Below are 23,633 nucleotides of genomic sequence, written 5' to 3'. Positions count from 1 at the left end.
TCTTGTGCCTCCAACAGGTGCTCAGCAGTCCAATGCTACAACAGTGTAAGGGCATTCTCTTGACAGATCATGATTTATAATGTCCATTTGGGTAAACAAATTTTAAATGTAGGCCTTCAGCTATTGTTTCATTTGATAGGTCTGCTTCAGGTTTACAAATTCTAATTTTACATTATATCTGGCTACATATCTGGCATGAGCAAAATGTTCTTATGTTTCCATTGCTTGGGTTAGTTGCGATATGCAATAGTTTCATTCTTTCTTTCTTTTTATTTTTTGTTGATGGTTTAGACTTTACTTTCTTAGCTAGAGAAAGAGTGGTGAATTATTTCTGAGCAGGACAATGACTGATTCCATTGAACCAGGAACATCATTTCTCAAGAAACTAGTAAATCTATCCAATTAGAATGCTGAAGGCTATACCAGCCTATAGAAGCACCCGAAAAACTAGTACAATTTTTTTGGCTAGTTCTGGTTCAGGAAGTTCCTTTTTTTGTCTGCTTCTGCATCTGGTGCTTCGGACAAATAATTTTGAGTTCAGCATGTTTAGCATGACTAGTTAAATTTGAATGCCTGTTCCATAAAGGGATAAATTCAAGTGAAAGAAACATTTTTATATAATGGAAATTTAAGTGAACTATTTTTTTGTATTGCAAAGATATAACATTTATATATAATATACTTTTGTCAACTTCAGTTTTTTGAGGAATCATTAAACTTGGTAATTTTGAAGCTTTGCCTACTGAATTCAAATTTTTTCCTTCATCTTTTAGTACAACTCAGAAGCAAAATTAATTTCCTCATATTTTTGAGATTAAGTGGATATTTAGTCAAAATGCATGTAGTTATTTGAGCATTATATTTTGTTTAATATTATTTTTGAGAAATCTTTTGTACATAGTTGTTCATTGTAGTCTTTGTAAACTACAATAGCGGCCTTTTTGTAGTCCACAGCCTGTCAAGTGTCATGTATTTTTTTTAATCTTTCCCTTTTTTTTTACTCAATAATAAACGGAAAACTGTTGAAAATATCTTACAGCCTATGTACTAAACTAGATAAAGAAATGCCCTCTATCTAGTATGATATTAAAGACCAAAATCTAACATAAAAAAGCATCTGATTAGCTTCCATCATATAGGAAAAAGGTATTTTTAAAGTCAAGCTGATAGATTTAGTTATCTGGCAGTGTAAGAAAATGTCCTTACTGCCATGTTTTTGAGTGAGCCAGAGGGCCACAAGCAAAGACTTCTAATGCTCATTTGAGCTATCAATGATTCTTATTGTTCTAGATTCAAATTGAACATATAGGGATTTTCATTGATTGAAGGAGGGCAGGTTCTGCTGAAGTGACAGTGATCTAAGATTTCTTACATTTGACTGGCCAAAGATCATAGATTTGCCTTAGAAGCTTGACTAGTCCCACTTTTGTTGGTAGTCTTGTAATATCTGTTAGAAAAGAATCCCTCAAGGTAGTAAACATCTAAACTTTTGTAACGAGATATGAGATAAGTAAGACACAATGATGAAAAAAGAAAAAGATTTGATGCAGACATGGGTGTCTGGCCACAATAACTAATAGTAATCATCATTCATTTACATAGGCACTTTTTAGCTCCTTTGTCACATCCAAAACTACAAGTTCCATTGCCTTTCTTGAATCTGATCGTTTATGATAATCATTGTCCATTTTCTTTCAGAAATTCAATATTCTATTTTTGCATTTGAAACATTTTATCATTTTCCTTCAGAAAGATATATGCAGAAGGGTATTGTTCCATGTATGGTATTTGTGGACGCCGCGGTGATGGAAAGGTTTTGAGCTGTCCTTATAATGTCCCTTCTATGAAGGTACTTGGTAACACATTGTGGTTATCATTTTATATTTGTATGCAAGATTATAGTTATATTTGTGCTGCTAAGTTATCATTTTGACATGAATATCTGGAAAGGAAAACAAATTAACAGTCTTCTTTTTCTTTCTATAAAAAAAGGTGGGTGGGCTGGTGTTACTGCATGTGTGTTCAACCTTTTCTTCCTAAATTATTAGGTCTTAATGTATCTGTAACCTTGAGTAGTATAAAGTTAAACTGTGATTGGACTCTTGATCTGTAAAATGTTTTCTTTTTTCCTTCTCAGCCAGATGAGTTGTTGTCCTTGAAGATCCAGAGTTTGTGTCCAACAATCACTGGCAATGTCTGCTGCACTGCAGATCAGTTTAGCAAGTTGTAGAATCAATGAATGTTAGAGAACTAGAACTACTTAGGTCAAGGTATAGCATTCTTCAAATCATGTTCTGGTGGAATTGCATCTTATTTCAGGACATCAAACTGCTAAAATAGTAAAAACGTTAAGTCATAAAAGATCATAGGGTTTTTGCATATATTCCCTTCTAAATATGCAAAAATTGCATGAATACCCTCGTAAAACTACTATTTGCATGTATATCCTTCTTTTTTTTTTGCATATGTACCTGTATTATTTAACGTCGTTAAAAATAGACGGTTTAAAATTAAAATGACTACAATAACCTTATGGGTAGATATGCAAAAAAAGTTATAAGGGTATATACGCAAATAGTAACTTTCATATTTAAAAGGGTATACATTCAAAAAATTCATTAAAAAATGTCAGAACTCAGCTGAAATTTTCTAAGTCTTTTATGATTCAGTTGGATTGATAAGTCAAAAAAAGAATCGAGTCACATTGTTAATATTTTTTTTTAAGATCTTGGCTCAGTCAAGTTGGAATATTAGGTGGTCATTTTGGTAATTCTATTCTTCATTTGATTTTGATATAATTATAATTATTGAATTTATGACATCTATATATTCGTCATTATTTTTAAAAGATTGAAGCTATCAAATTTAAATTAATTATAGATGCTTAGATTAGTAAAATATTTTTAGTGATTTGTAAATGTTGAGTTGTTTGTTTTTGAGACGAGAATTTCGTAAAAGTAACATGATTTATTCTGTAAGAGTTGATATTAACATGATTTAATTTTATTTTGTTATCTTTTTTATTAACGATTATCTTTACTGGATTTTGATTATTTTTGCTTAGATTTTTTTGAAATGTATACCCTCCTAAATATGCGTAATTGCATGAATACCCTCGCAAAGTTGCTATTTGCATGTCTATCCATATGAAGTTTTCTTTTTGCATGTATACCCATAAGGGTATTTTAGTCATTTTAATTTTAAATCATTTAATTTTTAACGGCGTTAGATAGTATAGGTACATATATAAAAAAGAAAGTAAAAGAAGGTATACATGCAAAATAAATATTTGATGAGGGTATACATGCAAATAGAAATTTTACGAGGGTATTCATACATTTTTATATATTTTGGAGGGTATATATGCAGAAAACCCAAGATCATATGTATCACAAGGAAACATAATAGGTAGACAACAGGGAATGGAAAAAAAAAATGAACAACCTTTTTGTATATACACTTTGATTTTTTTTGGTGGGTTAGCTCAGCCCACGGCTACATTAAATTATCTCCAACTAAATCCTCCAATTACATATTTTGGTACTGATTCTAAGAAGCAGGGTTCGTGAAATCGTTCTGAATCGGACGGTTCCGGTGGCTTCGAGCCGTACCGGCGACTCACCGGTACAGTTCCGGCAACGAAAACGAAAATCGTTGCCCGGTACCGAAGAAGGAGAAGAAAAGAGAGTGCGAGCGGGGGAGGGAGGGAGATGGAGAGGGAGGGAGGCGGGCAGACGCTGGCAGAGGCCGGCGGAGGGTGGCGGGAACGAAATAGGGGAACCGACCGTTGCCTCCGCCGGCCCTTCACCAGCCTCCTCCATCGTCCGCCTGCCTCCTCTCTCCCTCTGACACGGTATGACGCGGTCCCGTACCGCCTAGTGCCATCGGAGAACTAGTACGGTGCTCAGTATCTGTTCCGCTGACCTTGGTAAGAACACAATTACATCTTCCGAAGTTCAAAGACCAACCGGCTGGAGTATTGCCTTCGTGTATTATAGTTTTATTTTTTTTCTCTTAAAGTCTATTAGTTTAGCAATGACAATATATATCTGAAATGAGAAGTCAATCTCTCAATGTTGAATATTGTCTGCTAGCATACTTCCCGGTCCTCTTCAATTGATATATTCTTCTTCCCTTGTTTGATCAGTTGGTGTGATTTCTTTGAGTTGTCTATGCTTTGCAGTATGTATTTGTATTCAGAGTTCTTAATACAAAAAAGGCAGATATAAGCATTGTGTTAAAATATTTGAACTATGGATGATAACCAAATAAGTTTTGCAGGTAAGAATAAATCACAATTGGTGCACATTCTACCTCTCCTTCTGTCTTTATTGTTATAGAAAAAAGTGGATTTATTTGAAGTCATAGCTTCATTCAAAATAATCAGTTCTGATATTGACAGAAACATGCTTGAACTGAATTTTTATCAAAATTGGTGTCATGTTCCAGTTTGGTAGGATAAGAATTCGACTTCTCAGAGGATAAATATTGTTGGGTTGATTTTAGTCCATCACCTAGGATTATCCGCAACCTTTCGGTTTGAACTAATTTGGGGTTACTGCTTAATTGCAAGTTCCGTCCATTGCTTATATTACTTATATAGTTGTCTTTTGTTGTTTTTGAATACTTTGATCCTCTTTTTTCTTTTTGCTGTTATTTTTTGTGTAATACCCACTTATTTTTCATGTGATATCTTTTGCAGGCAATTCCTTTTCTTGTGGGATGCCCAGCATGCTTGAGGAACTTTTTAAATCTTTTCTGCGAGCTCTCTTGCTCTCCAAATCAAAGCCTTTTCATCAACGTGACTTCTGTGATGAAGGTCCTTTTTCTTTATACCCATAGTTTATTTGTAGACAAGGATTTAAGGTTATGGCTTCCTAGTAGATAAACTACTTAATAGTTAACATCTGATTGTTCTTTGTGATAATTTATTGTTCCAGTTCATGATGTTAAAGATTGGGTTCGCACTGTTTTTCCTCCCTCACCCGCTTCTTTTTGAAGTGAATGGCATTTATATATGGAATAAATATTGGATTATGATTAAATTATAAATAACTGCCTACGATGTACAGTCATATATATACTTTTAAATTGCATTCTTATGTGGTTGCAGGTCAATGACAGTTTGACCGTTGATGGCATAGATTTTTATGTAACTAGTCAGTATGTAGAGGAGTTATTTAATTCATGCAAGGATGTGAAATTTGGGACTATGAACACTCGTGCAATGGATTTTGTTGGTGCAGGTGCTCAAAATTACAAAGGTGAGAAGTGCCAAGGTTTTATGTCTAACTCATGCATGGTTGCAAGTAGGACCTAAAGTTCATCTATCTTTGTAATTGCCTTGTCTATCATGCCGAATGAGCTAAGCAGAGTAAGAGAAGAAAAAGTATGGATGCCCTTTGGCCTAGGGATATTTTTAACTTTTGAACATGTTGGTTTAAATTGTCTATCAATTATTGCTAATGCTTACATAACGTAAAAATGATCATATTACTGTTCTCATTGTTGAGTTGAACCAGTAAGTTGTTGAAGATTTCCCTTGTACCTATTCTCTTCGGATGTTCTCTCTTGGTCCTGCATTATTTTATTGTATCAGCATGTGCTATTTACGGTGCTGTGTTATAACTTTGATCTCAAGTCATGCCATCGTTGCATTGGTATCATGATTTATGCCCTTACATTTAGCTGGATAAACAATTTCTAAACCTGGGAAGTTGTTATCTTCACTAGCTTCTTTGTTATGTTCAACTGGCGGAATTGTAAATCTTGCTTCTATTTATGGTTGGTTTAACCTTATGCTTCTGATTGCTTTTCCAGAGTGGCTTGCATTTATTGGTCATCAGGCAAATCCCAATGAACCTGGTTCACCATATGCAATAGCCTTTCGAACAAATCTTAATGATTCAGTCAGGATGAAGCCTATGAATGTTACAGTTTATTCATGTGGTGACCCTTCTCTTGGCTGTTCATGTGGTGATTGTCCTTCATCTTCTGTATGCTTTGATTCTGCTTCACCTGCTCCTCATGAGAAACAAGCCTGTGCTATTAGAATTGGTTCTTTGAAGGTATAACTTATCTTTCCTCTGTTGCTTTTTGATGTGATAAAATCTGATGACATTTGTTTCCTTAGGTCATTGGGATAATGTGGAACTATCATTCTGTGCAAAGGATAATAGGCAAAGTAGTAAGGTACACCGTCTCAGTACCGGGCCTCCTACTGTGCCACACTATTGCTGTATCAGTATGTTAAGATACGTAGATGGTTCAACATATGGAGTGTTGGTACGCTCCCATACTATGTATTGGTACCGAACTGGTATTGTATGGTATGATGCTCCATATCGTCCGGTTCGGTGCGTTATGGCGAATCTTGCAAAGTAGTATATACATGCATATCGTGAACTGAAATAATGCATATCGTGAATTGAAATAATGCATGGATTAATTAATCTTATTATCATCTTTCTTCTTGTAAAAATGGAAGACCTTTTGAAATATAGCGGGATCTTATTATTAGGGAAGGTAATTGGTCCCATTTGTATACCCCATCCCCCACCTTGGCGCCCCCGCCCCCAACCAATAAAAAAAGGGGGGGGGGGGGAGGGGGGGGGGGGGGGGGGGCTCACCTTGGTTGCACTTGTTATCCAAGATTTGTATATGATGACATCTGTTTCTTTAAGTCACTGGGATAATGTAGAACTATCATTTTGTGCATAGGATAATAGGCAAAGTAGCAAGATATATCGTCTCAGTACCGAGCCTCCTACCATGCCACATTATTGTTGTCGGTATGTTACGGTATGGGGATGGTTCAGCGTACGGAGTGTCGGTATGCCTCTGTACTATGTATTGACACCGAACCGGTACTGTATGGTATGTCCCGTATCGTCCGGTTCGGCACGGTACGGCAAACCTTGCAAAGTAGTGTATACATGCATATCGTGAATTACAATAATGCATGGATTAATTAATCTTATTATCATCTTTCTTGTAAAAAGGGAAGACCTTTTGAAATATAGCGAGATCTTATTAGTAAGGAAGGAAATTGGTTCTATTTGTATTTCCCATCCCTCCCTTTGGCGCCCCCTCCCCGCCCCCCCAAAAAAAAGGGGGCCCTCACCTTGGTTGCACTTCTTATCCAAGTTTTGTATTGATCTCAATATTTTTCTACCTCTTTATCTTTGCCTCAATTGTGATCTTGATCCTTCAATTAATCTTGATTTCTGAATCTTGCTCTAGATATATTACAATCCTCATGCAATACATGGGAATGGACTAGAATCCCTAAGAACAGCCACACATGGAGCCTTTGTCCTAAGTGTCAATATTACATGGTGCAGACATGAGAATCATATTTAGATGTATAGTCAAGTGTCTGACTCAGTAAGAGGAAAGAAAAAAGAAGATATGTGGATGCTTAAGATTGATGTAGGATGGAAGGAGGAGAGGGAAGAAAAGGGAAGAACGGGAGGGAAGAAAAGGGAGGAAGAAGGAGAAGAAGAATCAGAGGTAGGGCCAACTCAATATTCTCAAATCTCAATAATACAGAACTTGGGTTCTTAATTACATATTAGTGGGTATTTATAAATCCAAAATCCTAATAAGAGTCCATGTAGAAATAAAATATTGAAGTCCTCAGAAAACTCTAGTCTTAATAAAAATAGAGTTCCCAATAAAAATAAAATTCTCTTCTTTTCAAATAAAATAAAATTAGCCTAAATAAAATAGAATTTTTCTAATTCCTATATTTACGCCTAATAGTGGTGTGCCTAGATCTCTTATAGAATGATCCGTCAAAGATACTATATTAACAGAATTATTTTTATTTATACCTTTACCTATTATTTGTTTAAACATCAATGTCTTTCAGCATATTTGTTTCTTGTCCAAACTTCCCAGTTGACCTAAGGGTATAAGAAAATTAACATTTTTCCAAAGTTGATTCAACACTTACATCCTCGACCAATTTCTAGTGTCAAATTGGAGAGTGAAAACTCATTGTTGGAAGAGTCCAACTGTTGACCAATCGCTGAAAGCTGCAACGAAGGAACTTCATTAGTATCCAAGTTTCTGACATATATCCAATTCATTGTGAAGCTGGATGTGTGTGCCTATGTAAGATGTCAAATCACAACCTCAACCATGACTAGATCTTATCATAATGTTGACCTTCTTGTCTAGGATCATACCTTGTTTCGTGAACATGAGGTAATATTTTTTGGCCCAATCTTTTTTTGTAGCTCTTAGTGCAACAAATTCCTTACCAAAGACTTAGATCCACTTCTTCATGAAACTTAAAGAAAAAGTTAATCTTCCAAATCACTTACTTTGGATGTCCAAAAATACATGTCTTGATTTTCTATTTCAACAATCTCAATAACTGTAGGTTGTTTATTTCAATTCTTATCTTATTATAGACCGAGTCAAATCCTAGTCTCATTTCTATTGCAGGTTGATTTATCACTTATGCTTTAAGTCATAACTTAAACATTCATTCCAATATACCAGTTATATCCCCAATTCATTTGTTAACTAAGATCCAAATCTAGTGCTACTTCAAAGCTAACTTTGTTTCTTGATCGAACCGGGATCCGTATCGGTCAAGGATCGCCGAACCGGTACCGAGTGCTGTACCGGTCAGCTCCCGATACAGTTTGGTACCAGTTCAGACTGAACCGAACCGGTATTGAACTGGTTAGTGTCGGTTCACGCTTGACCGATACAGATCGGTATCGGTTTGGACCAAACCGGTACCGAACTAGTTGGTGCCGGTTCACGCACCGGCACCCTAATTTTTGTTTTTGGAGTTCTCTCTTTTCGATCTTTTATGAATTTAAGTCTAATTTGATATTTTTTTGATGCTTTCTGATGTTTCTAGGATTCCAGTTTAAGCTAGATGATGCATCTTATTGCTTTAAAATGATATAAATCATAAAATGAACAACATAAAATATCTTCAAACCAAGATACAATCAAATTACATACTTTTAAAGTCCAACAGACATACATAATGATATTTAAAATCGAGTCGAGTGGCGATACCTCTCGTAGATATCCGAATCATCAGCATAATCAGAAAGCACATCAACCCATCCATCTGTCCAAGCGATATTGGAGTCTTATATGTTCATCTCATAAGGAATGCGTGTCGAGTTATAAGCACTTTCGGATCTCTCGCTGAAGTTCTAGCTTTGAGGTGTTCTTAGTTGATAATACGGCTGTAGAGGGGATCATCCGACTATGCCGGTAGCAAAATCCGACCCGTGAGATGCTCTGAGGTACGTAGGATAGTAGCCACCGAGTCTGAGTCGAACCGGACGGAACCGGCTAAAAATTACCGGTTTCGGCTGGAATTATTGAGGTTCCGACCCCTATGGGGTTGGAACTATTTTCCTATAGCGAACAAACTCGGTATGGGACCGGGTTGGCTCGATTCGGCTTGAACCAAGCCGTACGGCCCGGTTTGATCCGGTTCGGCCTGGTTCGGCAATCCTTGGACTACCGATCGATCGGCGGGCCGGAACTGGCATACCAATTTTTTTAAATGTTTTCTAGTTTGATTAATTGGTAATTGATTTTTTCAACTTTTACAATGATTTTAAGTATAATTTGATATTTTATGATGTTGCTATGATCCTGGTATAACTTAATGATGCATTTTGTTGTTTTAAAGTAATACAAAATATAAAATGATTAGTAAAATATTGGATGTTACAAGAAGCAATATGAAATATTCTAAAATCAACTAGTGAGGTAAAAAATATAAAATAATATAATTAATTATATATATATATAATACAATAAACATACCGATATCTAAAATCTCATCGAGTGATGATGCCTCTCGTAGATATTCGGATCGTTAGCATAGTTAAGAGGCACCTTAGCCCATCCCTCTAACTAAGCTGCATTGTAGTTTTGAATGTTCATCCTATAAGGAACGTACTCTAGGTTATAAGCACTTTCGGTTCTCTCTGCTGAAGTTTTAGCTCTGAGGTGTCCTCTGGCCGATAATACGACTGTAGAGGAGCTCATCCAAATATGTTGGTAGCAAAATCTAACTCGTAAGATGCTCTAGGCTGCGTAGGGTAGCATCTAGACGATGTCTCAAATACACCATATTTATATCCATATTTGTATGGTTATAAGCTGCATGTGGCTACGGATAGCAGGATTCAATATACAACTTGGAATTTGATACATCTATTTTTTTTGAATTTTATTTTATTTTTTTATTTTTCAATCTAAAAATTATTTAATTTTTAAAAATTATATATAATCCTACAATTAAAATTTTTATGTGATCGTGTAGATCATCCATAGATTTACAACATACATAAAATTAAGATATATTATGTGATCGTGTATGATCTCTTGTTATTTTGCAAATTTTAAGATATATTTTGGTATTTTAAAAAAAGAGAAAATGAGATAGGGAAGAGGAAGCATACCTTATTTACGGTCGGATTCTTCTTCAATCATGCTGAATCAACGTGTCTTTCACCGTGGGGAAGGGGGTTATTCGAATAGGTAGCTTCTCGGGCCTTCCTACCTTTAAACCAGAAGGAAGAGAGAGGGGAGGGGGGTTGGTTCAGAACCGATCCGACTTGGTGCCAACCATTTGGTTCGCACCAGTTCCGCATAGAACTGGCTAGTTTGGATCGAGTCCGTGCGGTTCGCGATAGGTTCCGGCCGGTTCGCGATCGATTCCAAAAAAAAAAGGTGAACCGACCTGGTCCCCTACCGGGGCGGCTCGACCCGATTTGGCCCGGTTTGGCAAACCTTGTTCTTATTAAAGTTATAATTGAACTATTGGTATAAGTTTCAGTCTATACAATTCTAGATCTTATTTTTTATCATTCTTTGATTGACCAAATGTCTTTTCAAATTGCTTGAAAGTTTATACTAAAGATTCTTTTGCTATCATTTATTACATTATACGAATGTTCACTCAAATTGTGAATAATTGGATTTAGGAGCCAAGACAACCATATGATTTTAGGACATGAAAATACTAATAGTGTTATACATTTTTGATGCTGGAAACCTAACTCACGATATGATTTGGGCAAGGTCTGCCGAACTAGTATCGGGATCCGTACCGGTTGGCGGTCCGGTCATTACGGTACTAGTTCGGCACCATACCAATACGTGGTACCCAAAATTCTTTTTTTAAGTTTTTTAAATTTGATTAATTGGTAATCAACATCTATTTTTTTTAAGTTAATAAAGTTTGATTATTTTTCAACTTTTTAAATGATTTTAAGTATAATTTGATGTTTCTATAATCCGGTATAACCTAAATGATGCATTTTGTTGTTTTAAAATTATACAAAATATAAAATAATTAATGAGATGTTGCATGCGACAAAAAGCATGACATTTTCCAAAATCAATTACTAAGGTAGAAAATATAAAATAATATAATCAATTATATATATTTAAATTACAATATACATACTGATATTTAAATTTTCGTCGAGTGGAGATGTCTCTCGTACATATCTGGATCATTAGCATAGTCAGGAGGTACATCAGCCCATCCCTCTAACCAAGCAGCATTGTAGTTTTTTTCTTTATGATTCCATTCCTGCAGGTTTATTAGGTATATCAGTTTATTAATTATTTAAAAATAGCAAATTTTTGTTACGATTAAGATAATATTTTTTACCTTAGAAAATGCATTTAATTTATCTAATACATAGTGCTAATTTTTTATATTTATTTATAATAATTTTTAAATTAAAAAAATATGTTTAAATACCATAAATTCAGAAAAATATGTTTTTTACTTCAAAAAATACTTTTGAAATATATATTATGTACTATTTAATTTTTTATATATTTTTAATTATTTTTAATTAAAAAAATAACTTTTGAATCTAAATTTTTTAAAAATTAATTTGATCTCAGATCCATATAGAACCCTATTATGGATGCTACATATATTGTTCTAGGCCCATGGGTATGCATCAAAGGCTACTTATTTCTTAATTTTTCTTAAAATTTAGGCTTAGACTCCTATCTAAATGATCACATCAAAACTTAAATAAATGCACAACAAATTTAGCTAGAGAATAGTTTGCATGCCCCAAAATATGCTTCTGATTTTATATTTTTTTGAATTTTATTTTATTATTTACTATTTTATTTTAAAATAAAAAAAAATATATTTTTAATTTTTAAAATTATGTGTAATTTAAAAATTAAAAATTTTTATGTGATTTTATAGATCATCTATAGATCTACAATATATCATAAAATAAGGCCAAAACCAAAAATTTTGGCATGATCTCTCCGTATTTTGCAAATTTCAAGGTATTTTTTGACGTCCAAGAAAATAAAAAAAATGAGATAGGGGAGAAGAAGCATATCTTATTTAGGGTTGGATCTTCTTTCAATGGTGTTGAATCAGCGTGTTTTTCACTATGGGGAAGGGGGTCTTTGAATAGTTTGGAAAGGCTTGAGAAACTTCGCGAATAGGGTTCGTTTAAAACGAAAGAAAGAGGGGAGGAAGGCAGGTTCGGAAACAGTTCTGGTTCGCACCGGTTCAGCACGGAGTTGGCCGGCTCGGACTGAGTTTTTGCGGTTCACGATTGGTTCCAGCTTGTTCCGACTAGTTCCTATCAATTCGGGACCGGTCCGGGGTGTTCCTATCGGTTTGGGACCGGTTCCGGCTAGTTTGGAGCCAGCTTCGAAAAAAATAGGTGAATCAACTTGGTCCCCTACCGGTTCGGCCCGGTTCAACCAACCTTGGATTTGAGGTTCATATAGTTTACTATAAGATTCAATTTATCTTGATGTGTTAAGGTCAATATTTGTTTGCTCAGTTCGGCCTGGTTCGGCAAACCTTGGATTTGAGGATCATCCAATTTACAATAAGATTCAATTTATCCTGATGTGTTAAGGTCAATATTTGTTTTGATCTGAAAGTTACATGATGACCGACAACTTAGTTAATCTGTCTGCTTTGTTACCAGATCGGCTCTGGTGCTTCATGCTTACTCTGATGCTGATCTTCAGGTAATCTTGTTGATTGACATTCCACCATGAGCTTCTATATCATTTCTCTAGAGATTCTTATCTATTGGAAGAGCAAGAAGCTAGACATGGCATCTCCACTGTAGTGCTTAGGCAGTGTATTGTTCGCTAACTTATGCTGCTGTGTGGAGATGGTGATTTGTTTGTCATCTCTTGCAAATGAGTGTTGCCTTAGCAATTCTTCTCTCTTATGTCGTTAGCTCCATTATTGCAATCCATACTATGGATAATCTAGTTTTACATAAGTGGACAAAACATATTTAGGTTGATTGCTGCATTTTGCCACTAATTTTATCCTTGTACCTTTTACTCATCTCCTATGTTTTTCAAGAAGACCCATACTGCCATGCATTCTAAAGATTTTGTTAGCAAATCCTTGCTCATTGATCTGATGTTAATTTGGGCAGTAGAGTCACAGATAATTTTATACCCAATTATGTATGCCATAAGTTATTTCTATTTCTATTGTCGTCAGAAACAATGCATAGGGGCTTGTTACCATTGTAATTGTGTATATAGATGAGAGTGAATTTGCCCCTAAATGTGAGTCCTGCAACATTGTGCAAGCATCTGACTATCTTTCCTCAAATTTTGGACGTGATTCAGTTACCACTGAATCTTACAGTTGATTTCAACAATTTAATGGATCTCTAACTAACAAGGATATAACTAGGTCTTTTGTCGACAATGATGCTACATGGATGATATATTGGTGCAGTCCAACGAGGAAACTAGTCAAGGGTAAATCCACCTCCCATTTTGAGCCTGAAACAGTAGAATTGTTATGCTGTCTACTTGAATGCCTTTATCTAAATAATATATAAATTGATAGTTTTGGAGTGACAAGTCTACATTTTATTCAGTAACACTAACAAACGGTTGGGACAATTAACTTTACACAGTTGACATCTGAAACAATAGGTATTCTTGGGATTTTGTTTGTAAAACCATTTGTAAGTTTACATCTCTCTACCTCATTTTTTTCATATATAATAAATGTTATGATTTTTTTTTCCAGTAAAAATTCTGTAATTTGTGATTCATTTTAGGATTGTCTCATCTGTTGTCCTTTCTGATTTAACACATTTATCTTTTGTTGCTGGCAGGTCAAATGTTTGGATGTTTCATTAGCAATTTTGTATTTTCTCTTAGTTTCTGCTTTTTCAGTATGGTGTTGGTTACACAGAAAACAAGAAAGAACAGGTCCTTCTACAACAAAAACTTTGGTGAATGTTATGGGTGAAAATGAGCTCCTTTCCGTTAATAAGCAGGAAATTTCTACTCAGGTTACTCAGGTGCATATTAATTTATATTGTAATTTTTTGTATGTTTTGCTCTCTTGATTAAGGTTCGCTGTCTCGCTTCCAGACCCCATACCATCCTATTATAGTGTTGTTTCGCACCAGTTTGGTTCGAGACTATGTACCATTTTGGTACCAATACAGTACGGTACCGATCAGTACGATGAACCTTGCTCTTTTTTATCCAACGATCATAGTGCTGTTATTGTTATCATTTTTTTCTCTTTTTTGCGTTTTAGACGGTATGCTATTTTGTACCTGGAAGTGTTATCAGCTTATCTCCTTGCCCAGTAAAATATTCAGATTTCAAGTGATTGCGTTTTCCCTTTTTCGTCTTGTTGCATTTGTGCTTTAAAATCTTTCATTTATTTTTCTTAAGAATTTGTAAAATTGCTCGTTGACTAAAAATTTAATTCTTTATAATCGTAATGATAATATTGATAGCCTTATCTAGCTTGTTCTAATGTTTACTCTGCATTGCCTTCTTTAGTTTTTATCTTTTTTTTTTTTGGTTTTGCAACAAATTTATCTTATTAAATGTTGGAGTCAATGCCTCCAGAGTAACCAGAATTGACTTGGTTCCTTTCACGTCAAAATTTTAGACCTATACTAAACCCCTTGGCTAATAGGGTTGGGTTTGGTCAGGTTCTTGAAATTTTTTTGTGACCCATCTGGTCATTCATATTGGGGCAAGTCATGCATGACCCAAACCCAACATATGGTATTCAGGTTCAGCTTCGATGCAAGATAAAAGAAGAGCACACTATTCATTCTATTTAGAAGGAAAATTAATAGTGATGGGATAACCAGTGGATAGAACTAAGAAAGGATGTTGGTGTGAAATGCTTCCACTAGTGTTGTTAACAAGGATGCAGTTCAAGCATAACTGAGCCATCAACCTATAAATAATATAGCCTCAATATCTAAACTCCAAAGTCCAAACCAAGACATGGCAACGGGATGTGATAGAAAGGTTAGGTATTTTAAAGTCCCAACACATGGCAACATGATACATGATAGAAACGTTAGGTGTTTTGAAGTCATGGTTCTTTAGCTTGAGTAGGATTGGACCATGCCCGGTCAGGCTAGTTCATCCAATTTTTGACCTATTTTATACATGGCTAGGATTAGAGAAAAGGAGCAACCCATAGCCAAACTGATAATGGAAAAAGCCATTTTTCAAATTTGATCAAAATATTGGGTTCAAGGTCCGCCGTACCGGTACCGGTCGGCGTACCGGTGGCGTACCGGTCCCGTACCGGTGGTGTACCGGTCCGAACCGGTCGCGTACCGGTCCGAACTGGTTTCGTGCCGGTTCTTCAACAATAAACTACCGGTACCGGATTCCACGCTGATCCGGTACCGGTCCCAGGCCGGACCGGTACGGCAGACCATGATTGGGTTCAGTCATGCCTAAGTGTGGACTAGGTTGGATCATAGGTTGTCCCGACCTGTTTGTGAAACTGAAACATTGTATTGTTTTTTTTGAGGATCTTGATGTTAGAATTGACTCGCCACCCATTCATGTCGAACTATTAGGTGGATGTAAAATCCAAAGATATGGAAAACCTATGCGAACTACTATGCTAGGATGTTTCAATGTGTGAACCGCTTAAGTCACATGGAATGATTTGCATATGTTAACAAATGAAGAGGTAAAATAAAAGGAAAAATAACTCTTCGATCTCTTTCATCTTATGGGCACCATTTCCATTTCTCACCAGATCTTATATTTTCCTTCAACCATCACCACGGTGGTTGATGCTGGATATGTTTAATCTCCATCTCTTCTATACTCGTGTCTCCTGGTAGCCCGATGAGGAGGCCACACCTAGAGATCTTGTTGTAGCCATCATTTTATTGTGGTAAACGCTAGAGCATACCATGCCATGGAAAGGAGAAGAACTTGGTGAAGATGAGGCACGACAAGAGGCATAACAGGCTCCATTGTAAGAAAAATTGAAGCAAGGTTGATGAGAGGGCAGCGGCGGCGAGGCATTAGAGGCAATGGAGGCAATATTGGAATGGAGAGGCATCATAGAGAACGGTGGGTGGCCTCTGTAATCCGTAATTTTACAAGACAACAAGGTGTTGAAGGGGGCTAGGTTATTTTAAGTTAGAAACATGGTTTGACCGCTAATTAGTGTTCAACTATGACTCAAGCGTCAAAATGGTTTGGATCGGGTTATTGGGTTCTGGTTATAATTCAAACGATGGAGACATTGGCATGTTCTCTTGTTATAATTAACATTCATATGTCAAAAGGGTTACCTGAATCAAAGAGTTGGAATGGGAATTGGAGACAGGAAAATAAGGGACCATTCCTGTTTCATTTTATGCACACAAAATGTAGGACTGACGGGAAAAGAAAGGAATGGTAGTTCCCCATTTTGATATCTTAAGTTTGTTTTACTTACAATAGAAGTAATTGTACATTAATTTTTTATTATACCTTGGACTACGGAATAGCACCAAATTAAAATGACAACCAATATAATGGTTTTGGATGCCTTCTATTATAAATTTCCATTTTGTTAGTTTCATATTAGTTTATTTGACATTTTATTGTTTTATTTGAGTTAATTATCCTTTTGGTCCTCCAAGTTTAGTTCGTGTTGCCCAAGGTGACAACCCAAGAGGGGTGTTGAATTGGGTTTTTCTGAATTTTTGGTGTTTTAAATGTTTTCTTAGTTAAGTGCGGTGGAAGCTTTCTTAAGTTACTTGTGTGAACTTATCCTAGAGCAAGAATCAAATATAAAGCAAGAATAAATACAAGAACAAGCACAACACAAACAAGACAATGTATAGTGGTTCGGTACACCTCAAGCACCTACGTCCACTCCCCAAGCCTTTTCTTGGGAATTCACTATAATCCCTCGGATTACAGTTGGATTGTTTTCCGGGATCACAATCCAAAACCTTTACAATTTGGTTTTTCGGGATCACCAACAACCTACACCATTGGTTTTACGGGCGCACCAACAAACCTATACCGTTGGTTTTACGGGCTCACCAACAAATCTATGCCGTTGGTTTTACGGGCTCACCAACAAACCTATAATGTTGGTTTTACGGGCTCACCAACAAACCTTACGACAAGAATAAAGAACAAGGATCTAAAGCTCCTAAATGAGCAAATAAAACAATTATAAGCTACAGAGAAGAGTTTAGAATATAGTTATCGCTTTAATAAGGCTCTTCTCTTCTTTGTCAAGATTGCTTCACTGTTCAAGGATTGGTGGAGCTCTTAATGTCTCTTGGAATCTGCTCAACCACTTTCTTTTGGCTCTTGAATGAAGCAATTGAATGAAGCAAGGGTTTTCTCTTGAATGGACTTGATGATTTTCCAAAGCTTGCTTCCTCTGATGAATACTCCCTCTTAAATACTTCTCCAACCTCCAAATAGTCATTCCGGACCGTTGGATTGAAGAAACTAGCCGTTTATAGCCGTTGGGAGTCCAAAAAGCACTTCTGCACAACTAGCCGTTATGCTTCTGCCCGTGCTTGGGTCGACCCAAACTTTCCTGGGGTCGACTCAAACCACTGTTCATCAGACTTGGGGTCGACCCAACTTTCACTGGGGTCGACTCATCCTACATTGGGGTCGGCCCTCTTAGGAAACACAGAACCTTATATTTCAGCCGTTTTTCACTAGGGTCGACTCAACTCTTTTTGGGGTCGACTCAAGGTTGGGTCGACTCAAGTTCCATTGGGGTCGACCCTCTCAGGGATTCCAGAGACTTGTTTTCTTGAGGCTTGAAGATGGGGTCGACTCAACTTTCACTTGGGTCGATCCAAGTACTGTTCATCCGTGCCATAAGTGCTAGAATGTGCCAGAATATTTCTAAAACGTGCCAGGGTCGACCCCATCTCTTCTAGGGTCGACTCCTACTCTGTGCCAAGTGTTCCAAAGGCGTGCCACTTCGTTCCAAGGTGTGCCAATGTATCGGGGTCGACTCCAAACTAATTGGGGTCGACTCTAACCATGTTTTTCTGCACTTTGAAGGTTAATTATGCACATTGAAACAACAATATGATATTCCAAGCAAATTACGATGTATGGCACAATAGAGTTTCATACCCTTAACAGTGGAAATTACCGAATTGCCCTTTTAGGTATTTTTAACGTGAAACTTTGCCAAAATGGATTCTTGAGCTTTTTACCATTCTCCATTACAAATTATATCTCGTTATCAATTCTTGAGAGTGGTTTTGACCATTTATTCTTAATGTATCGTGAATGTATCGAGGGTGTGTCATTTATCAATGATGTATCGAATATTTCTTCCTTACTCACTTATGTACTGGATTAATTGAGTTAATAGCATTAGCACTTCCATATGGCCTCAATGGCTTTGTAAGCATCAAAATAACACTAGGATCCTCAATCTCTCCCTTTTTGATGATTACAAAACATAGAGTATATGCAAATTGATATTCATGTGAGAAGTAAGGTTTAATGTATAGGAAATGCTTTTGGTGTAAAAGTTTCAAATAGTCCAATTTAGAGAATGTATCAATGAACCAAAAGCTCCCCCTATCTTATCCAAGTAGAATGCCCAATGAATTTTAGCTTTGCTCCCCCTTAAAGCAAGAGTTTCAAGCTATGTATCGAGGCAAGGAAAATCTCTATGATTATGTGCCAGATTCAGATTTTCTCTTTGTCAAATGTCTCCCCCTTAAGTGTATAATACATGTCTCCCCCGTAAGTATACAATATATACCTTTTATATTTTTTTCCTTATACAGTCTTTGTTTATAGAATTATCTTTCTTATAGAATTTGCTTCTAGTTTCGCTCTTATACTTTCTCCCCCTTTTTGTCATCATCAAAAAGAATGAATAGCAATGGATAGTATTGTAATGACACAACGATCATGAGTAAAGAAAAAATGTATTTCATCATCTTTGCCAAAAGTATAATATTCTAGAGAAGAAATGCAGACAATAATAAAGAGTAGATACTGGTCAAAACAAATACAAAATCTAGAAGACACTAATCATAATGAACGTGCTTCATTATGAGCATATACTCAGATATTTTTTCTCCTTTTTGACAACATAAAAAAGATTGCAAAATAATGAAATATTAAGCACAAGATAATATTTCATTCATTGCATGCCAAATTATTGCAAGAATATGAATTATGTGACTCAAGACAATACTGTTAAGGCAAGATAATGAGCATAGGTCAGAGCCAATTAATATAGTTTTAAAATTATGATTGGATCGAATCAAAATCAAGGATGAAAAGTTTGGCTTTAAAAATGAGACATTTAAGATGTGAGCCAGAAAAATCTCTAAATATAGATTCTAAAGATAGTTGTTAAATTAAGTGTAAATAGAATTTTTTTTTAAGTTATTTCAAGGAGTATCGAGAATGATATTCAATGAAAGCACGAATGAAAATCCAACCTCTTTTTTTTTTAAAAAAGATCTTTAATAGCATATGAAAGTTTTTTCATAATTTTTTTTATTATATTAAGTATATAGCAATATGAGAGCAATCTAATTAATTTTCAGAGGATAGTATAAAAACAGATAAAGATCAAAACTTATATACTCGAAAAACATAAGATCATGTTAAATCATTAATTCTTAATAACTTAAAAAAATAATTGGGGCACAAATATCAAAACATGAATTTCATGCAATTTATGATACATCTTAGAGCATATATAAAATCCAAAGTTTTGAAAGTTCTTTTAGAGCTCTTTTAAAGACTTTTTTTTACTCCTTTAAAGATATAGCATCAAAATCAATTAAAATAAATTGGTTCAGGATTGAAATACCAAAGTGCAACCCAATAAGAACTCATAAGTAGATTCCAAGATAAATTTTCGATACTAAGACAAATGGAGTCATTTTCAATTAATTTTCAGAAACAAATGATTTACCGTTGAATATAGATGGAAATACAACTTTCAAAAGATATTCAATGAAGCACAAAGTTTAATACAACTTTACATTTAGTACTCTTTCTCTCATCTTTAGTTGTGAATTTACACGATTAAGTTCTATATGATCTCTTCCTCTGAAATTTTCTTTCTCCCCCTTAATTAATCATTCCATTTGAGAGTTTAGAGTTTGAAGATAATTTTTAATAAAAAAATTGAGTATTTAAAGCTCCCCCTCAAAAGATGTATTTTTCTTCAAACTCTCTTTTCTTTTATGAATTTCAGATTTTAATGTGAAGCGTGAATAAAACTGAAATTCTATAATATCAAGAATGTAGAGTGATCCAAAATTTTTCAAGATATATAGCAATCACTCTTTTTAATCTTTCAGGAGCAAATTATGTTTCCTCTTAATTTTTTTGAATATGTATGGAAATATTAATCAGAAAATAATTCTTTTGAAGCTCAAATTTCTTTCAAAAGTAATTACATTTTCTTTCCTATAAGAATTATTGGAGTGAGTTGAAATATTTTAAGCTTTAGGATCATTAACTCTCTTCTTAAGAATAGCTTTTCTTTTTAATGATAGAAGCATTTAATTATGCAGGAGTGTATATTCAAAATATTAATTTCTTAGTCATAGTTTTTCAGCAATGTATATATGAAGCACGATAAATCTTTTTAATATCAAAATAACATCATATATTTAGAAACATTTGTTCGCAATCAAGATCATTGAAGAACACATCATTTAGACCAATTTCAGCACACTTATAAGACAAAAAATGATATGTTTCAGATGCGTATCGGAGTAAACAATCAAGGTATCAAAATTAATTCTATTTTTCTTAGGCTGTAGTTTTTATCTAAGAATCATAGTAAATTATTCTCCAGCATGATGCAATCTTTGAAGCATATAATGAAAATTACAAAAATGCAAAGATATAAGCATTTTATATGGAGTTTAAACTTTTATACTAGGTCATATTCTGAATTTCATAAGAATTTTCAAGAAGGCTTTCAAAATTTATAATTTGAGATATGTATCTTCTACATTGTAGCTCATTTTAAAAGATAGAAAACCCAATTCACCCCTCCTCTTGGGTTGTCACCTTGGGCAACAAGTGGTATCAGAGCCTCGTGCTCTAATATTGATTATTAATCTAACGATCAAAGAGACAAAGATCATGACAACTCAGATAGTTTTCTAGAAGAGGGACAATTAATTGATAAACCTCCACTATTTAATGGCATAAACTACACACATTGGAAAGCACGCATGCGCATTTTTATTCAAGCACATGATTATGATTTATGGAGTATCATAGTCAATGGTCCACACACAAACACTAATCATAATAAGAAAATGGCTCAGTAAAATGCAAAAGCCATGAATATTTTATATTGTGCATTAGATGATAGTGAACTTAATTGCATATCCTTTTGCACAACTGCTAAGGAAATATGGAATATGCTTGAAGTCAAATATGAATGCACTAACAAACCTGATACAACATGTGTAGAAGAAGAGCAGTATCATATTGCAAATCCATGCTTCGTGGCACATGAAAATGAGATACATGAGGTACATGCTGAAACTGAAAGCGATATTGCATTTGATGAAACTTCATGATGCCTTTACTTTGGTATATCATCTGTTTGTAATAACAATTTGACTTAACTGATGTAAAATCCGGGTACTCTTGATGTCTTTAAGGAGTTTTGAGTTGTGGATTCTGAGTTCTTGGACAGTAACTTTTTGGTATATTAAGCATTGACAGCATTGACTGGTTGGTGAGAAAAGATAGAATGGAAGAAAGCAATGATTAAGCGAATGTTGGGGAAAGTTTGTTGTTGGAATTCTTTTTCAAATTTCTCTTTCATTCTTGATTTGAGTAGTGCTAGCTATTAATATTATGATTTTCACTTAAACACCGAAACATTTGGATAACCTTCATGTGTTTGAGCAGTTTCCTCTTTGGGGAGATCGGGAAGGAAGAAGGCCCATTGTGGGCCGTGAGCACTTTGATGGGCCGCTGGGCCCAGTCCACTGCAGGCCCAACTTGGGCTTAGTCCGCTGCAGGCCCAACTTGGGCCCAGTCCGGTTGGGCCCAGTTGGGCAGTACCCTTGTGGGCCCAACTTGGGCCCAGTTCAGATCCGAGCCCGGAACCCGAACCCGAAACCCGAACCCATTTGGCCAATAAATGAAATTTTGCAGTTAAGCCCTTGGCAGTATATTATTTCACAAAAGGGTCTTCTGTAATTTGTATTTGATCCCTATAGAAAAGATTTATTATATAATGGTCCCCAACAATATTTATTTAGTCCACTCAAGCTTTATAGAATAGTACCCTGAAATTAAGTATTAGTCCCTGCAATAAATTTTATTGCATAAATGAACCAATTAGAAGCCAACCTTGGGGGCTCTATTTAGCTGGGTCTATGTGGGCCCATTGGACCGTGCCCGATATGGGCCCTATCGGGCCATGCCCATTATGGGCCAACTCTAGGCCCTGTTGGGCCGTGTCCAATAGTATTATTTTTGGATTTTGCAAAGTTCTGATATTAACAAGGAATTAATTAAATTTAAACAGGTGAACCTGATCCGCCTATCTGAAGTAGGGATTAAGCGAGAAGATGTAACTTAATACTTCAAGTGTAATTTCCAAATTATTTGATAAATAGATTAAATTTTGATGAATGTTTTGTATTCTGTAAAATGGGTCAGGCATGTTAAATTTTATTTAAAAATTATGTTGTGCTCTGAAATCCGTAAACTATGATTGGGAAATTTATGAAATCTGTCTTTATATATATGTATTCTCAGCATGGCTATGATCTGTTCTGTTCTGTTCTGGCCCCGCCAATGGAGATTATACGTTGGACCTGTCGACTTGTAATCTGTGAGGAACCGGTTTCGACACCGCGCCACCGGTGATTAGAATAGTGGTTTCTGGACACCTTTTCCACCGGTGACTAACAATAGTGGTTTCTGGCACTCTGTGCAACCCATGCCACTGGGTTACGTGGCCGTAGCCTATCATGTTGAGATTCTGGTATCTGAGTTTTTGGAAAAATGATAATAAGTTTTGAAAAACAGTAAAACGATGTTATTTATGATTTATTCCAGTCATTATCCTGTGTTTTGATCTGATATGCTCTGACCCCATTTTGGGGTATTTTGTTGCTTACTGGACTAGTGTAGCTCATTATTTTATTTTCTCTGTTTTTCAGATCCAGAGGCTTGATCGCACGGGATTGGGGAGTGCGTTAGATTTTTCGATGATTTCTTCGATTATGGGCATTTTAGTTAAATTAGTTTGGACATTTGAACTATGTTGGCATATGCTATTTTGAAATTTTGTAAGACCGCTTTTGAACAATTTAAAT

The 23,633-nt window shown here is 35.4% G+C and overlaps 1 protein-coding gene across 1 annotated transcript; it reads left to right on the top strand.

The window, feature by feature from the left end:
• Window positions 1–23,633, top strand: LOC120105548 (NPC1-like intracellular cholesterol transporter 1). Its single transcript, XM_039118114.1, has 9 exons — window positions 1–45; window positions 1,750–1,849; window positions 4,703–4,751; window positions 4,782–4,819; window positions 5,114–5,264; window positions 5,821–6,068; window positions 6,134–6,187; window positions 14,151–14,339; window positions 23,478–23,633. Exons 2-9 carry the CDS (start codon window positions 1,778–1,780, stop codon window positions 23,598–23,600), a joined length of 924 nt encoding a protein of 307 aa, XP_038974042.1. The 5' UTR covers window positions 1–45; window positions 1,750–1,777; the 3' UTR covers window positions 23,601–23,633.

The sequence above is a fragment of the Phoenix dactylifera genome, unplaced genomic scaffold (assembly GCF_009389715.1).
Source record: "Phoenix dactylifera cultivar Barhee BC4 unplaced genomic scaffold, palm_55x_up_171113_PBpolish2nd_filt_p 000309F, whole genome shotgun sequence".
In the NCBI taxonomy this organism is placed as follows: domain Eukaryota; kingdom Viridiplantae; phylum Streptophyta; class Magnoliopsida; order Arecales; family Arecaceae; genus Phoenix; species Phoenix dactylifera.
The sequence above is the reverse complement of the archived record's forward strand: the minus strand, read 5'-3'. Positions and strand labels throughout refer to the sequence as shown.